General features: G+C 45.9%; 1 protein-coding gene across 1 annotated transcript in view; it reads left to right on the top strand.

Moving 5' to 3' along the window:
- Positions 1-20,567, top strand: part of MLPH (melanophilin) — a 103,676-nt gene that overhangs the window by 31,670 nt on the left and 51,439 nt on the right. Inside the window, exons 3-8 of the mRNA XM_060232163.1 lie at positions 739-960; positions 4,429-4,583; positions 10,726-10,764; positions 12,015-12,115; positions 12,772-12,897; positions 16,289-16,490. Coding sequence (XP_060088146.1) covers positions 739-960; positions 4,429-4,583; positions 10,726-10,764; positions 12,015-12,115; positions 12,772-12,897; positions 16,289-16,490 — 845 coding nt within the window. The remainder of the gene's footprint in view (positions 1-738; positions 961-4,428; positions 4,584-10,725; positions 10,765-12,014; positions 12,116-12,771; positions 12,898-16,288; positions 16,491-20,567) is intronic.

Here is a 20,567-nt window from a genome sequence, read left to right as displayed (position 1 = left end):
GAGGCAATTTGAGGATCCCAACAAGGGTTGCCAACCTCCAGCTGAAGCCCGGAAATATTCCAGAATTACAACTGATCTCCAGACTACAGAGACCAGTTCCCTTGAAGGAAATGGCTGCTTTGTAGAGTGTGCTCTGTGGCATTATAAACTGCTGAGGTTCCACCCCCCCAAATCTCCAGGAATTTTCAACCCAAAGTGTGGCAACCCTAGCCCCCACCCATCTTCTGTAAGGCTCACAATGAATCTTTGAAGGCTTTATTGTAGTTATTGAGGCAATCCAGTCTAGTAGCACCAGGGCTTTTTTTGTAGCAGGAACTCCTTTCCATATTAGGCAACGCCTCCGTGATGTAGCCAATCCTCCTGGAGCCTTCAGTAGGCCCTGTACAAAGAGCCCTGTAAGCTCTTGGGAGGATTGGCTACATCAGGGGTGTGTGGCCTAATAAGCAAAGGAGCTCCTGCTACAAAAAAAGCTGTGAGTAGCACTTTAAAGGCTAATAAGAGAAGAAGAAAAGTTTCCCAGTCTAGAGCCCATTTTGCAAGTTGGGCTACTTAGATTGTTAGTACTATAAACTGAGTTCAGATGATGCTGGGTGGTATGAAAAGAGGATGTTTTCTATAGCTCGCCTTGGGTGTGAGTTCTAAATACATTTTAGAATCTTAATTGTTGTTTGGTGGATGTTGGGTGCCAGCTCACGGAATGTACCATGCTCACTATTACCATGTTTTTTTCCCCACAAGGGAATTGAAAGGCAAGATTGAAAAAGAAAGCACCAAGCGAGAACTATTGTCCAGCCAGTCCCACCTCAACGATACACACTGCATCCATTGTCTGCAGCCCTTCAGGTTCCTGGTGAACAGCAAGTGCTGCTGCTTGAACTGCCACTTATACACCTGCAAAAACTGCAGCCTTTACAATAAAAAGGAGCAAGGATGGGTGTGTGACCCATGCCGCTTATCCAGGTAGGAGTCTGGTCTTTATGCAGGAATTCAGTCAAATGGTCACCCTCTCTTGCTTAATGCACTTGGATAAAGTTCCATAGGCGATGGACTTCAGGGCCCACAGTGCTGTCTTTAGCAGAGCTACTCCCTTCTAAGCCCACTGGCTTCCATGGTCTTAGAAAGATGTAACCCTGCATAGGATGGCACTGTTGGGCATGCAGCTCACAGCAGAAAGGGGTCGTCACGACTCAGGGGGGTATTAACAGTTGCTGCCACCACTCTGGGTTAAGGATTCCCCTTGAGAAGGCCCAGAGTTCCCTCCCAAGCCCATCATGCCTCTTGTAGCTCAGGGCAAATAATAGGTGTGAGGACCAGGCAGAGTAAACAACAAAAAGATTTATTTTAAGGTCAGTGCAAGATAGCAAAACAAAGTGCATAAAACAGTAAAAGGGGAGAAGGGGAAAATAACCAAATGCCCTAGCACGTCTGAACGTACTGTCCCTAACTGTCTCAGTCAGACCTGGGCCTACTCACCCTGCCTCACAGGGTGAGGGGCTCTCCCAGGCAGCACCTCTTCCTCAGCTCTGCCTCCTAGGAAAAGAACACCCACTTCCTGGGCTTGGCCTTTATATATTCTCTCCCCAGGCCCCACCCCTCTCTGGGCCTGTTTCCCTCCAAAACCCTCGCTACCCAATCAGAAGGACAGAGGGGATCCTGGGAGATGTAGGCTTTTCCCAGTAACTCCTAAGCAGGCTTCCCTGGGCCTGCAGGCTTCGCTAGGCCCAGGATCATGACACACACACACACCCCGCTAGACCAAATTATGGGGTCTGGCAAGCTAGATCCCCATCGATGAGTTGTACCCAAAATGGGGTTGCCTTGGAAAACCAACCATAAAACATGAATATGCTCAAATAGCAATAGAACCCATTTATACACTATACAAGCACAGTCTCTATCTCAGGAGCTTAGGGTTGGTGAGTTTGGCTGCCTGTAGCCACCTCCCTCCAGTTTCCAGAACCCATGAAGCGGCCTGAACTGCATCCACGATTCCTTTGCAGTAGCAGTTTGTATCTTCTCATGTCAAGTGGGCACCAGGCCTCACAGAACCTTTCCTTGGAACTGCTAGCTTGAGTCCTACCACCCAACCATCCACCTTATGTGGTGCAGCTGCCAGTGCAGCATTTGCCTCCCCCTGGCAAGAATAGGTCATAAACACAAACCCACGGGAACGTTTTGTCTGTGGATCTCTCACTACCACATAGTCAGTATGCCCCAGGTTTCAAAGTGTTCCCTCAAACTGTCATCAGTGGTCTCAAAACTCAGGCCACCAACAGTTTCCTCAGCTGTTCTGGTTCCTTAGAACCCTGTCCCTGTGAAGATCTTCTCTTCCTCTTGTCCTTGCAGACCACTTTGGGAAAGTGTTCAGGCTCTGTTGCTTCTTTGGCCAGCTTGTCTGCCTCTCTTTCCTGCCATCGAAGCACCTGTTCAGCCAGATCCTGCCCCATAAACATAGCCACTGGTGTGTTTTCATACACAGCAACTTTCCATGTTCCAGTCCAACCCTCATACTGGATAGGTATCCTGGCCACTGGAAGGGTAACTCCTTCAGCTTCGTTGATGCGCAGTACCTTCCTTCCTTCACCTGGGAGGAAATACTTCAGATCCACAAGAGAACAATGTACAGCAGTGTCTCGCCAGGCTACAACATTATGCCCATCCACACTCACTTCCCTGCGGTGACACTGAGGAATACGCTCAGGGTTCGGTCCAGAAGAAGTGAGTCCAGGGCCCGTTGGCATCATGTGGAATGCCACAGTAGTTGTAGACTTTGGGCACTGACTCTGGATATGCCCCAATTTGTTGCAGAGATAACAGCGGGGTACTTTCCAATCTCCTGTTGGCAACTTCACACCAGCACCTGTAGAACTACGAGGCTGTTGCTGGGACTGTTCTTCCTTCACTTCAGACTGCTCCTCGGCACCAGGGTCAGGAGGGAGCTTTGGGCTTTCCTTTGGACACCAATCACGACTGGTGCTGGGTCTCCACCCTCCATATGCCTCAGCCAGGTGGTCTGCCCACTGTCCAGCTTCGAGGGTGGAAGGGCTCTTGTCAATCAGTGGCTGTCTAATGTGCTCAGGAATGAGAGTCAAGAACCGGTCAATGCACATTAAAGTCTTTACATCATCAACAGTCTTTGCATCAGCTGCTTCAATCCATAGGTCATGGCCTTCCCCAGCCTATACATCAACTGTGGGTAGGACTCCTTGGGTCCAGGTTTCACTTCCTTGAACCTCTTTCAGGCTCCTTTGGAGAACCTGTCAAGCTCCTACATATATCTCTAGGTTTGAATAAATGAATCTGTTTGGAATAAACAAAGGGTATCGTTACTTGGACTATTGGAGCTTGACAGAACCCTACCCTCTCACGCACTCTCTGCTTAAACGTAGTCTGACTTTTCTTTGCCTTCCATCTGCCCAGACACTCGGGACTGCCATCTCTCTTTCTGGTGTTTTCTCCTCAGACATCAGACCAACAGCCCCTGGTTGGGTCTTTGTTCTAGGGACAGGCGTGTCCTCTGGCTTCTTTTTCCCAGACTGGAGGAGCATACACTATCTAGCCTCACTATCCAGTTGACCCAAGAGCTAGAAAATAAAACATCCTTCCACCACCTTTACCAGACCTTACTTGGTCTTGCCAGCACCTTGAGAAAATGTGGCTTCCTTAAGCCAGCAGGGAAAAAAAAATCTGTCAGGCCAAATGGCACTCTGCCTCACCAGGGTCCAAAACTAATCCACCCCATCGCTGCCACCATGTCACGACTCAGCGGTATTACCAATTTCTGCCACCACTCTGGGTTAAGGGTTCCCCCTTGAGAAGGCCCAGAGATCCCTCCCAAGCCCTTCAGGCCTCTTGTAGCTTAGGCCAAATAACAGGTGTGAGGACCAAGCAGAGTAAACAACAACAAAAAGGTTTATTTTAAGATCAGTGCAAGATAGCAAAACAAGGTGCATAAAACAGTAAAAGGGGTGAAGGGGAAAATAAACGAATGCCCTAACGCACTGTCTCAGTCAGACCTGGGCCTACTCACCCTGCCTTACAGGGTGAGGGTCTCTCCCAAGCACCACTTCTTCCTCAGCTCTGCCTCCAAGGAAAAGAACACCCACTTCCTAAGCTTGGCCTTTATATATTCTCTCCCCCGGCCCCACCCCTCTCTGGGCCTGTTTCCCTCCAAAACCCTCACTACCCGATCAGAGGGACAGAGGGGATCCTGGGAGATGTAGGCTTTTCCCAGTAACTCCTAAGCAGGCTTCCCTGGGACCTGGAGGCCTCACTAGGCCCAGGATCATGACAGGGGTAAATGTTCCTATTCTGTGTGCATCTTAAGCAGCACACTTAATTCCCCTCTGAAGTTGACAGGAGAAGTTGAGGATTTGAGAGGCTCCATATTACTTGATTACACAGCCCTTTCTTTCTTATCTTGGACAGAATTGTGAAGACTGGATCTCTGGATTGGTACTATGAACACGTGAGATCCCGGTTCAAACGCTTTGGAAGCGCTAAGGTGATGCGGTCTCTCTATGGGAGGATGGCGCGTGGACAGAGAACGAATCCTGCTTTGCTCGATACCGGCAGGGGGCTTGGTGAGATCCTCTCCGTAATTTCTTAGAAATTTCAAATTTCTCTTTGAAGATTCTACCAAGTATTGAGCCCTGAATTAACTGTCACTGCACTGTTACTAAAATTATGTCTGAGTAACTATGGCCTGTTCCCACACACAAATATGAATTAGTGGCTTGGCATCCAAACTGAAGAGTGTGGTTTCCCACCTGGCTTGAGTCCCTGTACCTCTTTTTTTAGAAATTAATCACCAGCGGTTGTGGTTTGGAAAAACTGAATTGCATCGAGCTGTTCACCATAATACTCAGTCAGACTAGTATTAAAAGTTAATGCTAATTCAAAATGAGTACAGCAACATTCCAGAAGGACCACTGGGGATATAGTCACCAACCAACCTTATGTTTAATAGTGTCTTTAACAGCTTAACACTTCAGAGTGGGACATTAGATCTTCCAGAACTATCTGGATCTAACTTCTATAGAAGAAGGAATAATGAGATCTATAGCTAACTATTCTGAACCAGATCCAAGTGGGCAGCTGTGTTGGTCTGAAGCAGTAGAACAAAGTAGGAGTCAAGTTCACCTTTAAGATCAACGCAGTTTTATTCAGAACATAATCTTTTGCATGCAGGCATACTTCTGTACCTTATCCTCTCATCTGAAGAAGTATGCCTGCATACGAAAGCTTATGTTCTGAATAAAACTTTGTTTATTATTTATTTATTTATTTATTACTTTACATTTATATCCCGCCCTCTCCGCAAGCGGACTCAGGGCGGCTTACAACATCATAAAAACAATCAATTCAATAAAACATATAAAACCATAATTTACTTATCAATTTTAAAACTATTAGCTCTGTTTCAGTCCAATATAGGCGGTATTGACTTCTGACTATGATCGCCAGCATTCTGTAGGATGTCCGGTGGCAGCCCCTTTTCAATCAACCACAAAAGCCTGTTTAAACAGTTCAGTCTTACAGGCCCTGCGGAACGCCGACAAATCCCGCAGGGCCCTTATAGCTTCTGGGAGGGTGTTCCAAAGTTCTGGTGCTGCCACCGAAAAAGCCCTGGATCTCGTTATGCATAACTTGGCTTCTTTTGGGCCAGGGGCAGACAGCAGATTTTTTATTGTTGGTCTTAAAGGTGCAACTGGACTCCTTCTTTGTTATTCTGAACCAGGACAGCTGTTTTCGTGTTCTTGTGTGATGTTCTGTTTAAGCACAAACAGTGATCCAGAGCTGAAATCTGTCCAGTTAGTGCTGACCGGAGGGTGCTTTGATGAAGGGCATGGCCTGTGAGATCCTTTTGGCACAATTACAGACTGAACACACCTGCTCAACAAGTTAAAGATGCTCCTAATGTAGATCAGACTAAGGTCAATGGAAAGCACTGTGAATTTTCCATGGAAAAGACTGCACTGTGTTCCCCAGGTTATAGAAGTCAGTAGCTTATGAGCTGAATGTTTAGTGCTGTGGATTCTGGACAATATCTTTTTCTCCCGTTTAAAGTTGTCCTGGAGATGTCTTGGTTCTGTATTAATGGATTAATTGATTCTTTAGGAAGCACCTATAGCTTTGCAGTAAGGTGGAGTTTGGCAGTAGGGAGAAATGGGAAGCAAGACAGACATTGCAGGTGTGTTAATGATTCTGAAGAAAACCAGTTATCTTGGGTATAAAGTTGATTATTAGCAAGAACACTGAGAGACAGGGTGAGAATCATTCTAAGTCTTCCACAAGATGGCCTGATTTGATGACAGCAATTAAAATGGAAACCCAAGATCAATGCCTTGTGGAAAAGAGGTTAAAATAAAAACAAAGGTAATCAGCGACGCAACTGGTATAAGGGCAAGGGTGGAATTCTAGCAGGAGCTCCTTTGCATACACACCCCTGATGCAGCCAATCCTCCGAGAGCTTATAAGGCTCTTTTTTGTAAGCTTTTGGAGGATCGGCTACATCAGGGGCGTGTGGCCTAATATGCAAAGGAGCTCCTGCTAGAATTCCACCCCTTTATAAGGGTCATCACTCACATTTGTATCCAGTAGTGGTTTCAGAGAGCTGAATGTAGTATGAGAGAGTACTACTTACTATTTTCATTTATTGTCCTCCTTTTTCACTGAAACTCAACGTAGATTAGAAAATGTGAACTCAATCAGACAGCAGTGCAGAAGGGCTAGGATTACAGAACTGGAAAACCATCCAACAGGAAACTGTTATAGACAGGAGTCATTTCATTAAAAAAGAGGTGCTGGAGCTCATTAGCACAAATTTTCTTATGCCACACACCCCTGATATCACCAGAAGGTGTACTAAATTATATTAGCGCAGCATCTATCTTAAAATACTTCTTGAATTATAACTGCCATAATAAAACCTTACTCCTATCGGACTTTTTAAATTAAGTTCTCCTGTGTGGCCACAGTGGCATGATGAAGATTTCCATCTTGATACATTTCCTGCTTGATACATTTTGGATATTTCCTCATTTTTTTGTGGGGGAAAATATAAGAAAGTTTGTCAAATCTTAGAGTTCAGCAACATTCTCATAGGAGGTTTGAATAGTGGAGCCCAGAAGCAAGTATTTGGGGGAGGGGGGGAGTGAGAATGAAAGAGCACAGTAAAGTTTAGAGGTTCCGGAGTTCCGCTCCTGTGAGCTCCTGCCCAAAATGAGATCTGGTTACAGACAACAAAACTGTCTAGGGTACGACACACTATACTGACGAAAGTAGCAGAAGTCTGACCATCTGGTCCGTAGTGGGGAGAAGCCCCAAACCAGGGTATCCCCACTGAGACCTGTGGGCTGGCAACCTTAGAGTCACCACACAGAATGGGCACGAACAGGCCATTGCCAGTCTTACCCATTTGCGGAGTGGCATTGTTGCACCACAGTGTACAGGCTTATCCAATTGTCCTTTCTGATTAGGCAAGTTTTGGTAGTCCTGTTTGCCCATGCACATCAGTGGGGAGGAATCGAAGAGGATATACATCCCATTTAAAAAAGACCCCTCTTCTATTTTCAGCTCCTTTTAAAAAACTGTTGTTTCTCCCTGGCCAAATAAATGTGGCTTCCCAAATCCTAACATTAGCAATTCCTTTGGTAACTTGGTTGGAATGAAGATCTTGTGGAACATGAATCATAGAACAAGATCTTGTGGAACATGAATGATAGAACTGGAGACTAGCCAATTTTCTGGTCTTGTTCCTTGGCCTCCCCTGAGCTCCAGTCCTGTTGTCTCTGTTCTCTTGGAAGGAATCCCTGATTTAAAACACAGACTTCCTCCTAGCTTTCCAGGGACATACTAGGTTGGATCCAATGGCAGTTCTGCCTTCCCCTAGTCCAAGACAGCTCTCCCTTTTACTAGAGCCAGGGGTGTTGAACTCATTTGCTGTGAAGGCCGGATCTTGACCTTGTTGGGCCGGGCCATGTTTGTCATAAAATGTAATGGCAGGACACAGACAAACACACACGCTCAGCCTAATCCACCTCACTGGCTTGCTGAGCCTCAGCCAACAGGAGGAAGAGAGGCTTGGCTCAGTAGCTCTGCTGTGCAATTGAGAGAGCCTGGCAAAGCTAGCTCTCCTTCCCCCACTTCCTCCCTAAGGGAGGAGCTTTGCTCTGTAACTGCCGTGCGATTGAGCAAGCCTGGCAAAGCAAGTTGTGATGCAGAAGCAAGCAAGAGAGGGAGAAGGAAGCAGACACCAGTGAGTTGCTCATGGGTCTGATAGGAGCCTTCTGGGGTCCTTATTTGGCCCCTGGGCCGCATGCTTGACACCCCTGCACTAGAGCCTCTTAGCAGAATGGATCCACAGAATCCAGCCCATTGTCCTGGGTGACTTTTTCATGGGGGTGTTCTTCAGAACTGTATGGTTGTCTGCAGGCCTTGGATTCAGCAGGAGCTCACAGGAGCACAGTTCCTGAACCTTTCTGAGGGTTCCCCCTCCTCCTCTGCACCTATGTTCCTTGTCCATTGAATAGCAGGTGCAGCTGCATAACAATCCCTGGATTAGGAGAGCAGGCAGCCAGCCAACCACCAGGGGCTTTGCCACGCCCCCAGCAGCCCTCATTAACCCCTGGAGAAGCCCATGCCACCCTTTCTCTATGCCTTATGTGATTTTGAGTGGCGGGTGGCTTTCTGCCCTTTTGACTGGGGGAGGGGGCAGGAGAGCCCCAGATGAGCGAGGCTTGCTTGGGCTGACTGGATCTTTAACCAGCCCAAGCAGGCTTCGCTCGCCCAGGGATCTCCTTTCTTGTATGGGGTTGCTTTTGGTGGGGGGATATGCTAATGAGTTATGCTAATGAGCTCCACCACCTATTTTTCTACAAAACAGCCCCTGATTGTATCTATTTCTGGATTCTTGTTGTTTCATGCCCTGGTTTGCCGGTCTGTGCCTTTCCTTATTCACTACATGAGCCGATCCTCCCTCAGCAACCATAGGGGAGCAGAGTCTGCCATGAAAATCTGCCTATGTAGCTAGTCGAGTTGAAGAGCTTGTCCTATCTGCTTATTCCAGATACTTGCATCAATATCTAGAATGTTCACATTCAACAACCTTGAATGGCATAAAAGAGTGAAATAAAGTACAAACAGAATCAGAATGGGATATTACGAAGAAAAATAACAATGTTGTTTGCAAAACCAACAGGCTAAATGCTTAAGATAGCAGGTTGGCCGATGGTATGCTTTTTATATAAAAAGATTTTGTTCCCTTCCCTTTTGAAATCAAACCCGGTTGATAAAAAAAGAAGCACCTGGCCAATAGATGGCAGTGTGAAGCAGTTTTTATAGGCCCCCCCCCCTCCTTCTGTCTTTCTGGATGGCATTTGGAGACATGGCTCAGTGATCATATCCTGAATCAGTTATGGCAGGTGCTTTGGTGAATTGCCCTCACTTTCAATGTAGTATTGTGACATCCAGCAGCGCAGGTTGCTCTGGGAGGTTTGCAGCCCCTCTCTCAAAGGTGCCACTCTTTTTTTTTTTTTTAAGGCTTTCCTGTTAGGGACATCCATCTGTTTCAAAAGGAATGGATGCCAGAGCCCGAAAGCCCCATTTCTTATGTTCGTTTGAATAATGAAAATGAATGATGCTCAGGCCTTGAATTCAGCAGGAGCACAGCTCCTGAACCTTTCTGAGGGTTCTCCCTCCTCTTCCCCATCTACCTACCTCGTCCATTGAATAGTAGGTGCAGCTCCATAACAATCCCTGGATGAGCTCCACCACCTGTTTTTCTACAAAACGACCCCTGATACTTACAGCAAATGAGTGACAGCAAGGGCTGTCATCCCCCTTGGATCAGAGGCAAGTAGGCCTCGTGGACCCTCAATGAAATTACTGAGCAGCCAGGTTAGAATGGATAAAAGGAAGTACTTCTTCACCCAAAGAGTGATTAACACATGGAATTCACTGCCACAGGAGGTAGCGGCGGCTACGAGCATAGACGGCTTCAAGAGGGGATTGGATAAACCTGTAGAGCAGAGGTCCATCAGTGGTTATTAGTCACAGGGTATTGATGGAACTCCCTGTCTGGAGCAGTGATGCTCTGTATTCTTGGTGCTTGAGGAGGGGGGCAACAGTGGGAGGACCTAGTGTCTTGGCCCCACTGGTACACCTCCTGATGGCACCTGGTTTGTTTGTGTTTGGCCACCGTGTGACACAGAGTGTTGGTCTGGATGGGCCACTGGCCTGATCCAACATGGCTTCTCTTATGTTCTCAGGGGCAGGCCCATCCTGCCAGAAAGCCTCTCAGCTGTGTTCTCTTTGTCATAGGTTGCCATCTGGTGACAAACGTAGCAGGTTCAAGGAAGACAGAAAGACCTGTAAGAGGTGCTGGTGGTGGTGGAATGTGCTGGCAAGTCACCTCTGACTTATAGTAACCCCACAGCGTTTTCAAGGCATGTTTTCTGCCTTTGTGTAACAACCTTGGTGGTCTCCAATCCCAGTACTAACCAGGGCTAACCCTGATTAGCTCCCGAAATCTGTTGATACTGGGCTAGCCTGGGCCATCCAGGATAGAGCTCGTAAGAGATGTGAAGTATGCCCAATTCTGTTCCTTCTGGACAGCCCTTCAGCGTGGGCTGCAGTCAGTGTGTTTTCCTACTGGTTTCTCTCTTTGCTTCTACCTCATAGCACCATTGAAAAATGTCTTTCCTCCCCTCAAACGTCTTCTAGGACTTCATGACAGAGTTTACAGCTTGCCGGACATCCGCAGTAAGTTGCCTTTAAAAAATTAGTCCTTTGAAAGAAATTGGTAGTGCACCTCCTGGAAGACCTGCTTGCTCTTTGGATTTCCAGCTGTTTCTGTTCCAGAGCCCAAAAGGGCTTTTCATATTTATATCATGGAGAAGAACATTCATGACCAAAAAAACTACTCTATCTGTGACTAAAGTTTCCGTCCTCTGTAATAAAAATACAGCCCTAGTTAACATCCTGTGTATAATCTATTGAGATTCTAACCCTTCTACTAGTCAGTTATTTTAAGATGAATTATGTATATGGTGAGATTTTACATACGTAATTAATTTTATAAAGGTTTTTTCCTCTGCTTCTGGATGGCCTTTGGGCCATAATAAAAACTGAGCATGCTGGGTATAGGCAAAGTGCACTCTGCAGTGGTTAAGAAAATGGGAGACATAAAGGCCGTAGTTGAGCCTTCTCTGCTCTTAAATTGTGACCAAAGGTTTTGAATTCTAGATTGTATTTGCCCTGGAGAAAGGGCCAATGCTTCATTCTCTTCTTTAAAGACCCAAACATGTATACAGAGCAGGGCATCCCCACCCCCAATGGGCCATGCTAATAAAATTTTGATGATACGAACATACTGTTGGGAGAATCCTTTTTGGAACTCTTCACATTTTGCTTCTGAGTTCTCCACCTGGAATAATTTAGTGTTGTAGGTAGCCCGGGGCCCTTCCTTGTCCCCTCCAGGTAGAGAGGGGAGGAAGCCCACAACCCCTGGTGAGACCCAAAGCTAGTTCTCATAATGCCATTCTGTGGTTTATTGTTTTCTGTGATTGCTCTCTTGTGTTCCAAAGCAAGAAATATTGCAGTGACTTCTTTCTGCATGCCAGTATTTCTTAACTCCTCTCAGAATTTTCCCCATCGTTCTTATTAATCTTTGCTTAGGAAAGATTAAAAAATAAGGAACAGTTAAAAGGAGAGGAGTCTGGTGTGGGTTTTGCACCCAGATAGAAATACCCCTTTTGGGTACCTTGCAATGGCATACAGCGATGCTGGGGTGGACCAGGACCTGACGGGGATGCCAAGAGGTGCCTTCACCAACTTGGTCCTTCTAACACAAAACTGCCTTTTGCCCCATTGGCATCAGCCCTTGGGCATCCACTTGCTCCCTGAATTGGGAGGCGCTAGGGACTGAACCTCCTCTATGCTCAGCAGCTGAGAACATGGCGTGACAGAATATGTTGGTATTATGGCTCTTACCTTTGGTATCTCTGACCCAGGTGATTATCAGCTCCATGGAAATTATAGGGGCAGCAATCATGAGGAGGAAGAAGAGTCCAATGATGTCCTTGATAGCGCAACGGCCGAGTGTTATGCAAGGGTAAGTCTCTAAGGTATATCCCTGCTTTCCTGGACTACGAGGCTGCTGAGTCTTTTGTGAAGTGCAGAGATGAAGGGATCCCTCTCTCTCTCCCCTTTTCTGTCTTTGGGAAATGGCTCTCCTGTTGCACTTTGCGATTCTGGCTTTGAATATTGTGATTCTCATTTGCTTCTACCTTTTTATTTTATTTTTTGCAGTTTTCATGATTTTGTTTCTGTGTGCTCAATATAAATGCATCTGGAATAGCTCTCAGCTGCCACTGTACTGTTTGGACTTGAAAAAAGGATTCCACAGGAGAGAATAACCAAGAGTGAACTCCTGGGAAGGTCCAGTGCTGATTGCTGTGTGTTAAGTGACTCTAGGGGATAACCAGGGCCGGATCTAGGGAGGGGCAGAGGAGGCGCTTGTTCTGGGCGCCGCTGGAGGTGGGGGGCGCCAGATTGGATATGAAATCTGTTCTATTCTATGGGCCTATAAAATAGAATGGGCCCATAAGGGGGCATCATTTTTTAATTTTGCCCCTCCCCCTCACCTCACAAAACATGTAGATCCAGCCCTGCGATAACATTCTTTGCAAGAAATCTTGTGGAATCCTTTCACTGCCCTCTGGGGTCTTCCTTGGAATCAGGGTTCTTCTGCTTTCTGTGCTTCCTAAGATGCGCAAGACGAAGCGCCTGCTGTCTGTCCACCCTTTTGACTTCGAAATGGACTCTGAGTATTCTGCTCAGTCGCGACGTCAGTCTGTGCAGCTCTCACCGGGACCCTACAGCGAAGGCCTTCAGGTATTAAGGAAGAGCGAGCGTGCAGTTGGTGGGGGAGGGGATGTCTTTCCTTTTGCCTCAGGGTGTTTTAAAGTATTTTAATCAAAAGTTCGCATGCACCCTATATGTTTGCTCAGAGGGTAGCATGTGTGGTAAAAGAGCTAGATTTGAGTCCAGAAGCATCTTAGAGGCCAACAAGATTTTTTAGGTATAAGCGAGGCTCTTTTTTTGAGCAGGAATGTACAGGAACGCAGTTCCAGCTGGCTAGGTGTCGGGGTGTGGCCTGGTATGCAAATAAGTTCTTGCTGGGCCTTTTCTACAAAAATGCCCTGTGTGAAACAATGGTGACTTCAGGGGTGTGGCCTAATATGCAGGTGAGTTCCTGCTGGGCTTTTTCTACAAAAAAAGCCCTGGTATAAGCTTTCGCAAGTTGGATTATCTGACGAAGGGAGCTTTGACGTTCAAAAGCTCATACCCTGAACATCTTGTTGCTTTCTCAGGTGGACTGGAATCTTGCTCTTCTGTTACAGACTGACACAGGTAGCCTCTGAGCAAACATATAGTGCGCACGATCTTTTGATTAAAACATTTTAAAACACCCTGAAAATTTAATTCGCTAATAATCTATAGTTTTCTGTTTGACCTAACACAGAGAAAAGGGTAAATCCTGAGATCCTATCACAATTAAAAAGTCAAATGAGACCTCAAGATAATACTACCTGGGGGGACAGGTAAAATGTTGTGGGTCCTGCCCTGATTTCCTCCCCTGGTGCCAGCTTATCCAGGCATGCTTGTCACTCACTGCAGTGACGCTTTACATGTGTGAATATGACAGATGGATTGCCACGGAGGCCTCCTGCCCTCTGGTTCCTTTTGGTGGAGATTGATCACAGGTTTAGATAACTCCGCAGATAAAGAGGAGGAGCTGGTCCATTCAGCTGGTCAGTTGTATGCGAAAGGCCTTCTGTCATAGTAGTTCGATTTCTATTAGACATTGAGTGGAGGTGCAAATAGAGCGAGGTTCCGACCCATAAAGAAGTCTTTAAAGTTTAACATATGCTCTTTATTGCCCATTGCTAAGCATTGCTATTACCTTCCAGGGCTTTTTTTTGTAGCAGGAGCTCCTTTGCGTTTTAGACCACACACCCCTGATGTAGCCAATCCTCCAAGAGCTTACAGGGCTCTTTTTAAAGGGCCTACCGTAAGCTCCAAAGGATTGGCTACATCAGGGGTGTGTGGCCTAATATGCAAAGGAGCTCCTGCTACAAAAAAAAAAATCCCTGACACTTTCCAATATGTAGAAATAATGTTGAGCGCTTACTCCTGATAGATATTTATTATTGGAATATATAAATGAGTTTGCTTTCATTCAGCCTCAAAAGAGTTGACTGAAGAAGCAAATTTTTTAAAAAAAATATTAAAGAACCTTTTCCGACTGAGATTTCCTGACAGAATTGCGGTCAGATCCTCTACTCTGACTATAGTTAGCATCAAAAGGGATCTTGTTCCATGTTGCACCAGGTGGTGTAACTCTCTGAAATGAAGAATGTCAGAGAAGGGAACACACCATTTGTCCCTAAGATACCCAAGGAAAAGCATTCTCCCATTCTTGGGAACACTTCTTGTTCTTTCTTCATTTTTCCCAGGAACAAGAAACAGCAACGCAATGCTCATAAGAGTGCAAAAAACATCATTAGTCCTGGTCCTTTGCTGTGGTGGGCACTCTGGTGAGCCACAGGTCCCAGGATAATGCCATGCTAGGGCACATTGCACTATAGGTGAACTGCTCAATTTCTTGGAGGGGGAAGGGCTGATTCTAAGCCCGGACTGTGCAACTGGTGAACCTGGACCAGTGGTCCCCAACACAGGACCTGTGAGTGCCATGGCACCTGCTTTCACATTTCCCACCACCTGCCAGGTATTTTTAGAGAGTGGGTTTGGCCAGGTGGGACTACTGTCCAGCAAAGTTTCTGATTAGCCACTGGAGATCTGATCGGCTATGCAAATTAAAATAATGCTGTTGGAGGGCTGTTGCCATCACAGTGTTAGCTTTCTTCTCTCTCACACACACCTCTTTCCAAGTGCATTTTTAAAAATTACTCCTGCGCTTGTTCCCTGCATTTAGGCTTCTTTTGTGTATGGTTCCACCTTGAGAGCCAGTTTGGTGTAGTGATTAAGAGTAGCAAATTCTAATCTGGAGAACTGGATTTGATTTCCCACTTCTCTACATGCAACTGCTTGGTGACTGTGGGTCAGCCACAGTTCTCTCAGAGCTATTCTCTCAAGAGCGGTCCTTCCAGAGCTCTCTCAGCCCCACCTACCTCACAGGATGTCTGTTGTGGGGAGAGGAAGGGAAGGAAATTGTAAGCTGCTCTGAGACTCCAAGTGAAGGGCAGAGTATAAATCCAATTCTCCTCCTCCTCCAGTTCCTCCTCCTCCTCTCTCTTCTTCTTCTGCCATTTTGTGGTTGCATCCACCATTTTGTATCAGAATTCCAGCAGTGCTCACAGCATAATAAAGGTTGGAGGCCCCTAGCCTAGACTAGCATAGTCTACCAACAGTGCCTGGTGATCCACCATGGGTTTAATTGGCATCATAGTCCTTGTCCCTGGATGCTGGGCTGCATTTTGCTTCGTAAGCCAAGTTATGTAGTCCATGGAATGAGGGAGCAAATCACAGTATCCTACTAGAGAGGGAAGCAACCTAACCTCTGCTATGGCCAGTTCCATAAGTCTTCCCCCTTCTATCTATCCAGGAGCTCCGCAAGAGAACGCCATCCGTGGTTTAGCAACAGGTAGCCAAAGCGTAGAGTACCTCATAGAAAGCAAGAAAAAGTAGATTCTGTGACTTCTTCCACACATCAGAGTCACAGTATGGGTGGGATTTATGGTTTCTTCTCATGTTAGAATGGGTTACATCTGTTAAACATCTGACAGACCAGAGAGTCTGCTACAACTTTGGATGTTCTAGCTGAGGCCTATCTGTCACATTTGGTCTTGAAACACACAAGTCTTGCTGGATTTAATTCCTTTCTCTGCAGTAATTAGGGTTGGGACTACACCAGCCCATTTTTTCGTAATATAATAGGAGTGACACCAGAATAGCCACTTAGCTCTTGCATTAGTTTCCAGTCAGTTTAGTTGCACCCCCAGATTTCTTACCATTGGACTTGCTATGGCTGCATCAGTGCAGCAGGGAAGCTGTGATGTGCCCTCCTTGTTTCACAGGTGTTACTTTCCCACAGCCATTTAGTTGTTACTCATTTTGAGGACCTTTTCTTCTTGAATCAGAGGAAGTATTTTCTCTTGTGTAGGAAGGGAAGAGGTGGTGAATAGTTTTATGAGGGAGAGGTGAAGGAGGGGAGGGATGAGCTGCCAGCTTCAAGATCCTGACAGGCGTTCTCTCTCCTTAGACCTTCGCAGAATTTCCCGGTGATGAAGAAGACACTTCTTGGAAGGAGTCAATGGTAGCAGAAGCAGACCTGGCCGCCGTGTTCCACCGTATCCTGGAGGAAGAGGGACAACACACAGCCCCTCCAAAGCATGAGTTCAGCACAGAGGTTCAACTTGCAGTGAACTCACGTACTAAAAGTCTAGAAAGAACCCCCAAGCCTGGTAAGTTCTGGCGATCTGATTGTAGGCTCTATTTGGCAAAACACCTGAGGAGACAATTTTTTTTTGTAGCAGGAACTCCTTTGAACATATGAAGCTGCCTTCTACTGAATCAGACCCTGGGTCCATCAAAGTCAGTATTGTCTACTCAGACTGGCAGTGGCTCTCCAAGGTCTCAAGCTGAGGGTTTTCATGCCTACTTGCCTGGATCCTTTTTAGTTGGAGATGCCGGGAATTGAACCTGGGACCTTCTGCTTACCAAGCAGATGCTCTACCACTGAGCCACCGTCCCTCCCCATATTAGGTCACACATTGACATTCCTGATGTAGCCAATCCCCCTGGAGCTTACAAAAGGCCCTGTACGAAGAGCCCTGTAAGCTCTTGGAGGATTGGCTACATTGGGGGTGGGGGATATGGCCTAATATGCACAGGAGTTCCTGCTACAACAAAAGCCCTGCATTTAATGGCTTGTGTAATTCACCTGAAAAATAATGTACCCTGCATCTCAGTTAATGTTTTTTGCAAAGACTGTTGGGTTACCTGTTTTGGAATTTCTATAATTTAAACGAAGAATTTAAATCCACAGTAGACACCATCAGTATGATTTTTTTTGCATATTTTAAGGTGTGTTCTTACTATACTATTATTGTATGTATAAAATGTTGTTAGCTGCCCTGAGCCGCCTAGGCGGGGAGGGCGGGATACAAATAAAATCTATTATTATTATTATTATGTATGTTTCCTTTTGAGTTTATTCTCTAATAAAATGTATGAGAGAGAGAAAAAAGATCCAACTACAAAGATGTACAAGAATATAAGTCCTTTTCTCTGACCCTCAGAAGAAGTTGACAGCAGGGGTGGAATTCTAGCAGGAGCTCCTTTGCATATTAGGCCACACACCTCTGATGTAACCAATCCTCCAAGAGCTTACAAGGTTCTTTTTTGTAAGTTCTTGGAGGATTGGCTACATCAGTGGGGTGTGGCCTAATATGCAAAGGAGCTCCTGCTAGACAGGATATGAAAAGGAAGCAGTTAACTGTACATTACTGGAATACATGAGAACTATTTTTTAAAATAGTTCCAAAATAGTGACTTCCAAAATAGAATCCCACAATTAAGACAAGTCAGAGGAAGCGATTAAGTAGACATCCAAATATCATACCTGAAACCAGATTTCAATATAGAACGAATGTTAAAAAAAAAACTGATCCTATAATCAAACAAGAGTTGGGTGAACAAAAAAGTTTGCAACTGCTGGTATCTAAGACTTATGAGACATGCCAGGTAAAGAATCGTGTGGTGGGGCTTCAAGCAAGGCGTCACCAACAATGCTTCCTCTAAGCTGTGGAATCTTGTGGGCAAAAATTCTACTTCATGAGCTACTGGCATTAAAGTCGTGAACTGCTGCATGAATTAGTTTGCTCTGGGGGCATCCTTCCTGACCTAAGACAAAAATGTCTGAGTCATAGGCTAAAAAACTGTGAGCTAGCTCACACTAACTCAGCTTAGAGGGAACACTGGTCACCAGAGAACTGACGATCTCTTGGGTTGGTTAAGGCACATGAAGAAAGACCTCTGTAAATGATCTGAATTGTTTGGCAGGCGCACAGTGGTCATTTGACTCCCCTCATCTCAGACAAAGCTCTAAAAGTCTTGGACCAGTCAACAGAGACACAATCTGAGGAACCAAATCCTACAGAGCCATCACTCCAGTCTTGGTTACCTATACTGGGGCTGATTCCGCAGTAACCCTTGCTCTGAGCCAGGCTTCCGTTTCTCTCCAGAGCAAGCTAGCGATTTCGCACCAGCTGCTCCACACCACCATTTTGCACGGGGAAAACCCACGATTTGCGGCGCTGCAGCGTGAACCTGTTTTTTCAGGAAAATTGCAGGTTTTCCTCGGGCAAAATGGCGGCATGGAGCAGCTGGTGTGAAATCGCTAGCTTGCTCCAGAGAGAAACGGAAGCCTGGTGCGGAGCAAGGTTAGTGTGCAATCAGCCTGGCTCTCAAAACTGTTTTGGGGCACAATTCAAGGTGTTGGTGTTGACTTTTAAGGCCCGATGTGCTTTGGGACTGACATACCTGAAAGACTACCCACTGCCTTATGAACCTGTATGACCACTGTGGTCATCTTCTGAGGCAATGCTTTGGATGCCCCTGTTGTCTGAGATTAGGTGGATGGCCATCTGGGAGGAGTCCTCCTTCTTTATGGCATCTTCTGCTAGAAGAAGAAGAAGAAGAAGATATGGATTTATATCCCACCCTCCACTCCGAAGAGTCTCAGAGCGCCTTACAATCTCCTTTATCTTCCTCCCCCTTAACAAACACCCTGTGAGGTGGATGGGGCTGAGAGGACTCTCACAGCAGCTGCCCTTTCAAGGACAACTCTGTGAGAGCTATGGTTGACCCAAGGCCATTCCAGCAGGTGCAAGTGGAGGAGTGTGGAATCAAACCCGGTTCTCCCAGATAAGAGTCCGCACACTTAACCACTACACCAAACTGGCTCTAGGACATGCAGACTTTTAAATATTCATTGGACATCCCTAAGTGAGCCTTCCTTCCTGCCCCAATGATTGAATTATTTTTATGATGCTATGTGTGTGCTTTAGTTCTAGTTTTAATTTTTTTTTATTTTTTGTTGGTTTTAATGGTATTTAAGATGCCATTTTATGACATACGTTTTTGATTTGTTGGTGGCCCATGTAAAGGCAGAAAGGCGGAGCATAAATTTTTAAAAATAAGTAAAAATAAATAATAGATGCCAAATTTGTCTGCAGATTGTCTGCACAGTTCTCAGTAAACACACCTTTACGATGTAAATCAAATAAGGTCCTTTGCTGAGACATATTACAGCCAATGTTCGCTCTAAGCTGCAGAGTCTTGTGAGCAAAAATTCAACTTTGTGAGCTGCTGGCATTGAAGTTGTGAGCTACTGCAAAAATTAGTGTGCTGTGGGGTCATCCTTCCTGAGCTAAGACAAAAATGTATGAGCTGAAGGCTAAAAATCTGAGAGCTAGTTCACACTAACTCAGCTTAGAGGGAACACTGGTTACAGCCAAGATTCTTCTTGGAAGAACTGACCCTGGAGGGTCAGCCCATGCACAGCGGCGGAGCTAGGGTGCCGGCCAAAGGGCAGCACCCCAGGAAAGCTGCAGTTACCACCCTGCCGCCAGCACCAGCAAGATTCTCACTTGGATGATGACTCATAAAAGGTTGTATAGAAATAAATGTTTGTTAATCTTTAAAGTGCCTCTGGACTCCGGTATTGCTGTGGATGTAACCCAGGGTCAGTGTTCCCTCTAAGCTGAGTTAGTATGAGGTAGCTCACAGTTTTTAAGGCTCCAGCTGACACATTTTTGTCTTAACTCAGGAAAAATGGCCCCAGAGTAAACTAATTTATGCAGTTGCTCACAACTTTAGTGCCAGTAGCTCACAAAGTAGAATTTTTGCTCACAAGACTCCACAGTTTAGAGGGAGTATTGCCCAGGGTTTGAGTAAAGTCAGACAGTCTGGAAACCAGAAAGATCGGGGCAAATCATCCTGATTGGTCCACTGACCCTGTGGAAAAGAAGTGGCGAAAACAACCATACCTTGAGCAGACAAAGATCAGTTCATGACAAGAGCTTCCATTCTGGCTTGTTACCGCCTCATCAGTAACTGCCTCAGTACAGACAGCCTATGACTTTGCCCCCAACTCAGCTTTGAACGCTGCCGTGATTGCTGTGGGAGCCATGACGCCCACAGTATGACCTAACAAAGGAGACTCAGCATGGATGTTTCAGTCCTTCAGAGCAATCAGCTTGGTGGTCCTCAGCACCAAGTCCTAGTGTCAGTCCCCCCCCCCCCCCCCGCATTCACTCAGTAAACAGTTCATTAGTTTCAAATGGTTCTGTTTATTAAGGCATTAGGTAGGTGTAGAATCACATTCAGGGTTTGAGTCAAGACTGGAGGGTCTGGACTCAAAAGTATAATTTATACTTTGCCAAAAGCGAAAGTGTGCAAAAGCATAGCACCCCTCACACACAGGTGGTTCTCACGGGAACTTTGCATTGATAGTGTGAAATGTAAACACCCACATT

This window comes from Heteronotia binoei, chromosome 1 (genome assembly GCF_032191835.1).
Source record: "Heteronotia binoei isolate CCM8104 ecotype False Entrance Well chromosome 1, APGP_CSIRO_Hbin_v1, whole genome shotgun sequence".
Taxonomy (NCBI): Eukaryota; Metazoa; Chordata; class Lepidosauria; order Squamata; family Gekkonidae; genus Heteronotia; species Heteronotia binoei.
This window is presented reverse-complemented; position numbering and strand designations above follow the sequence as displayed.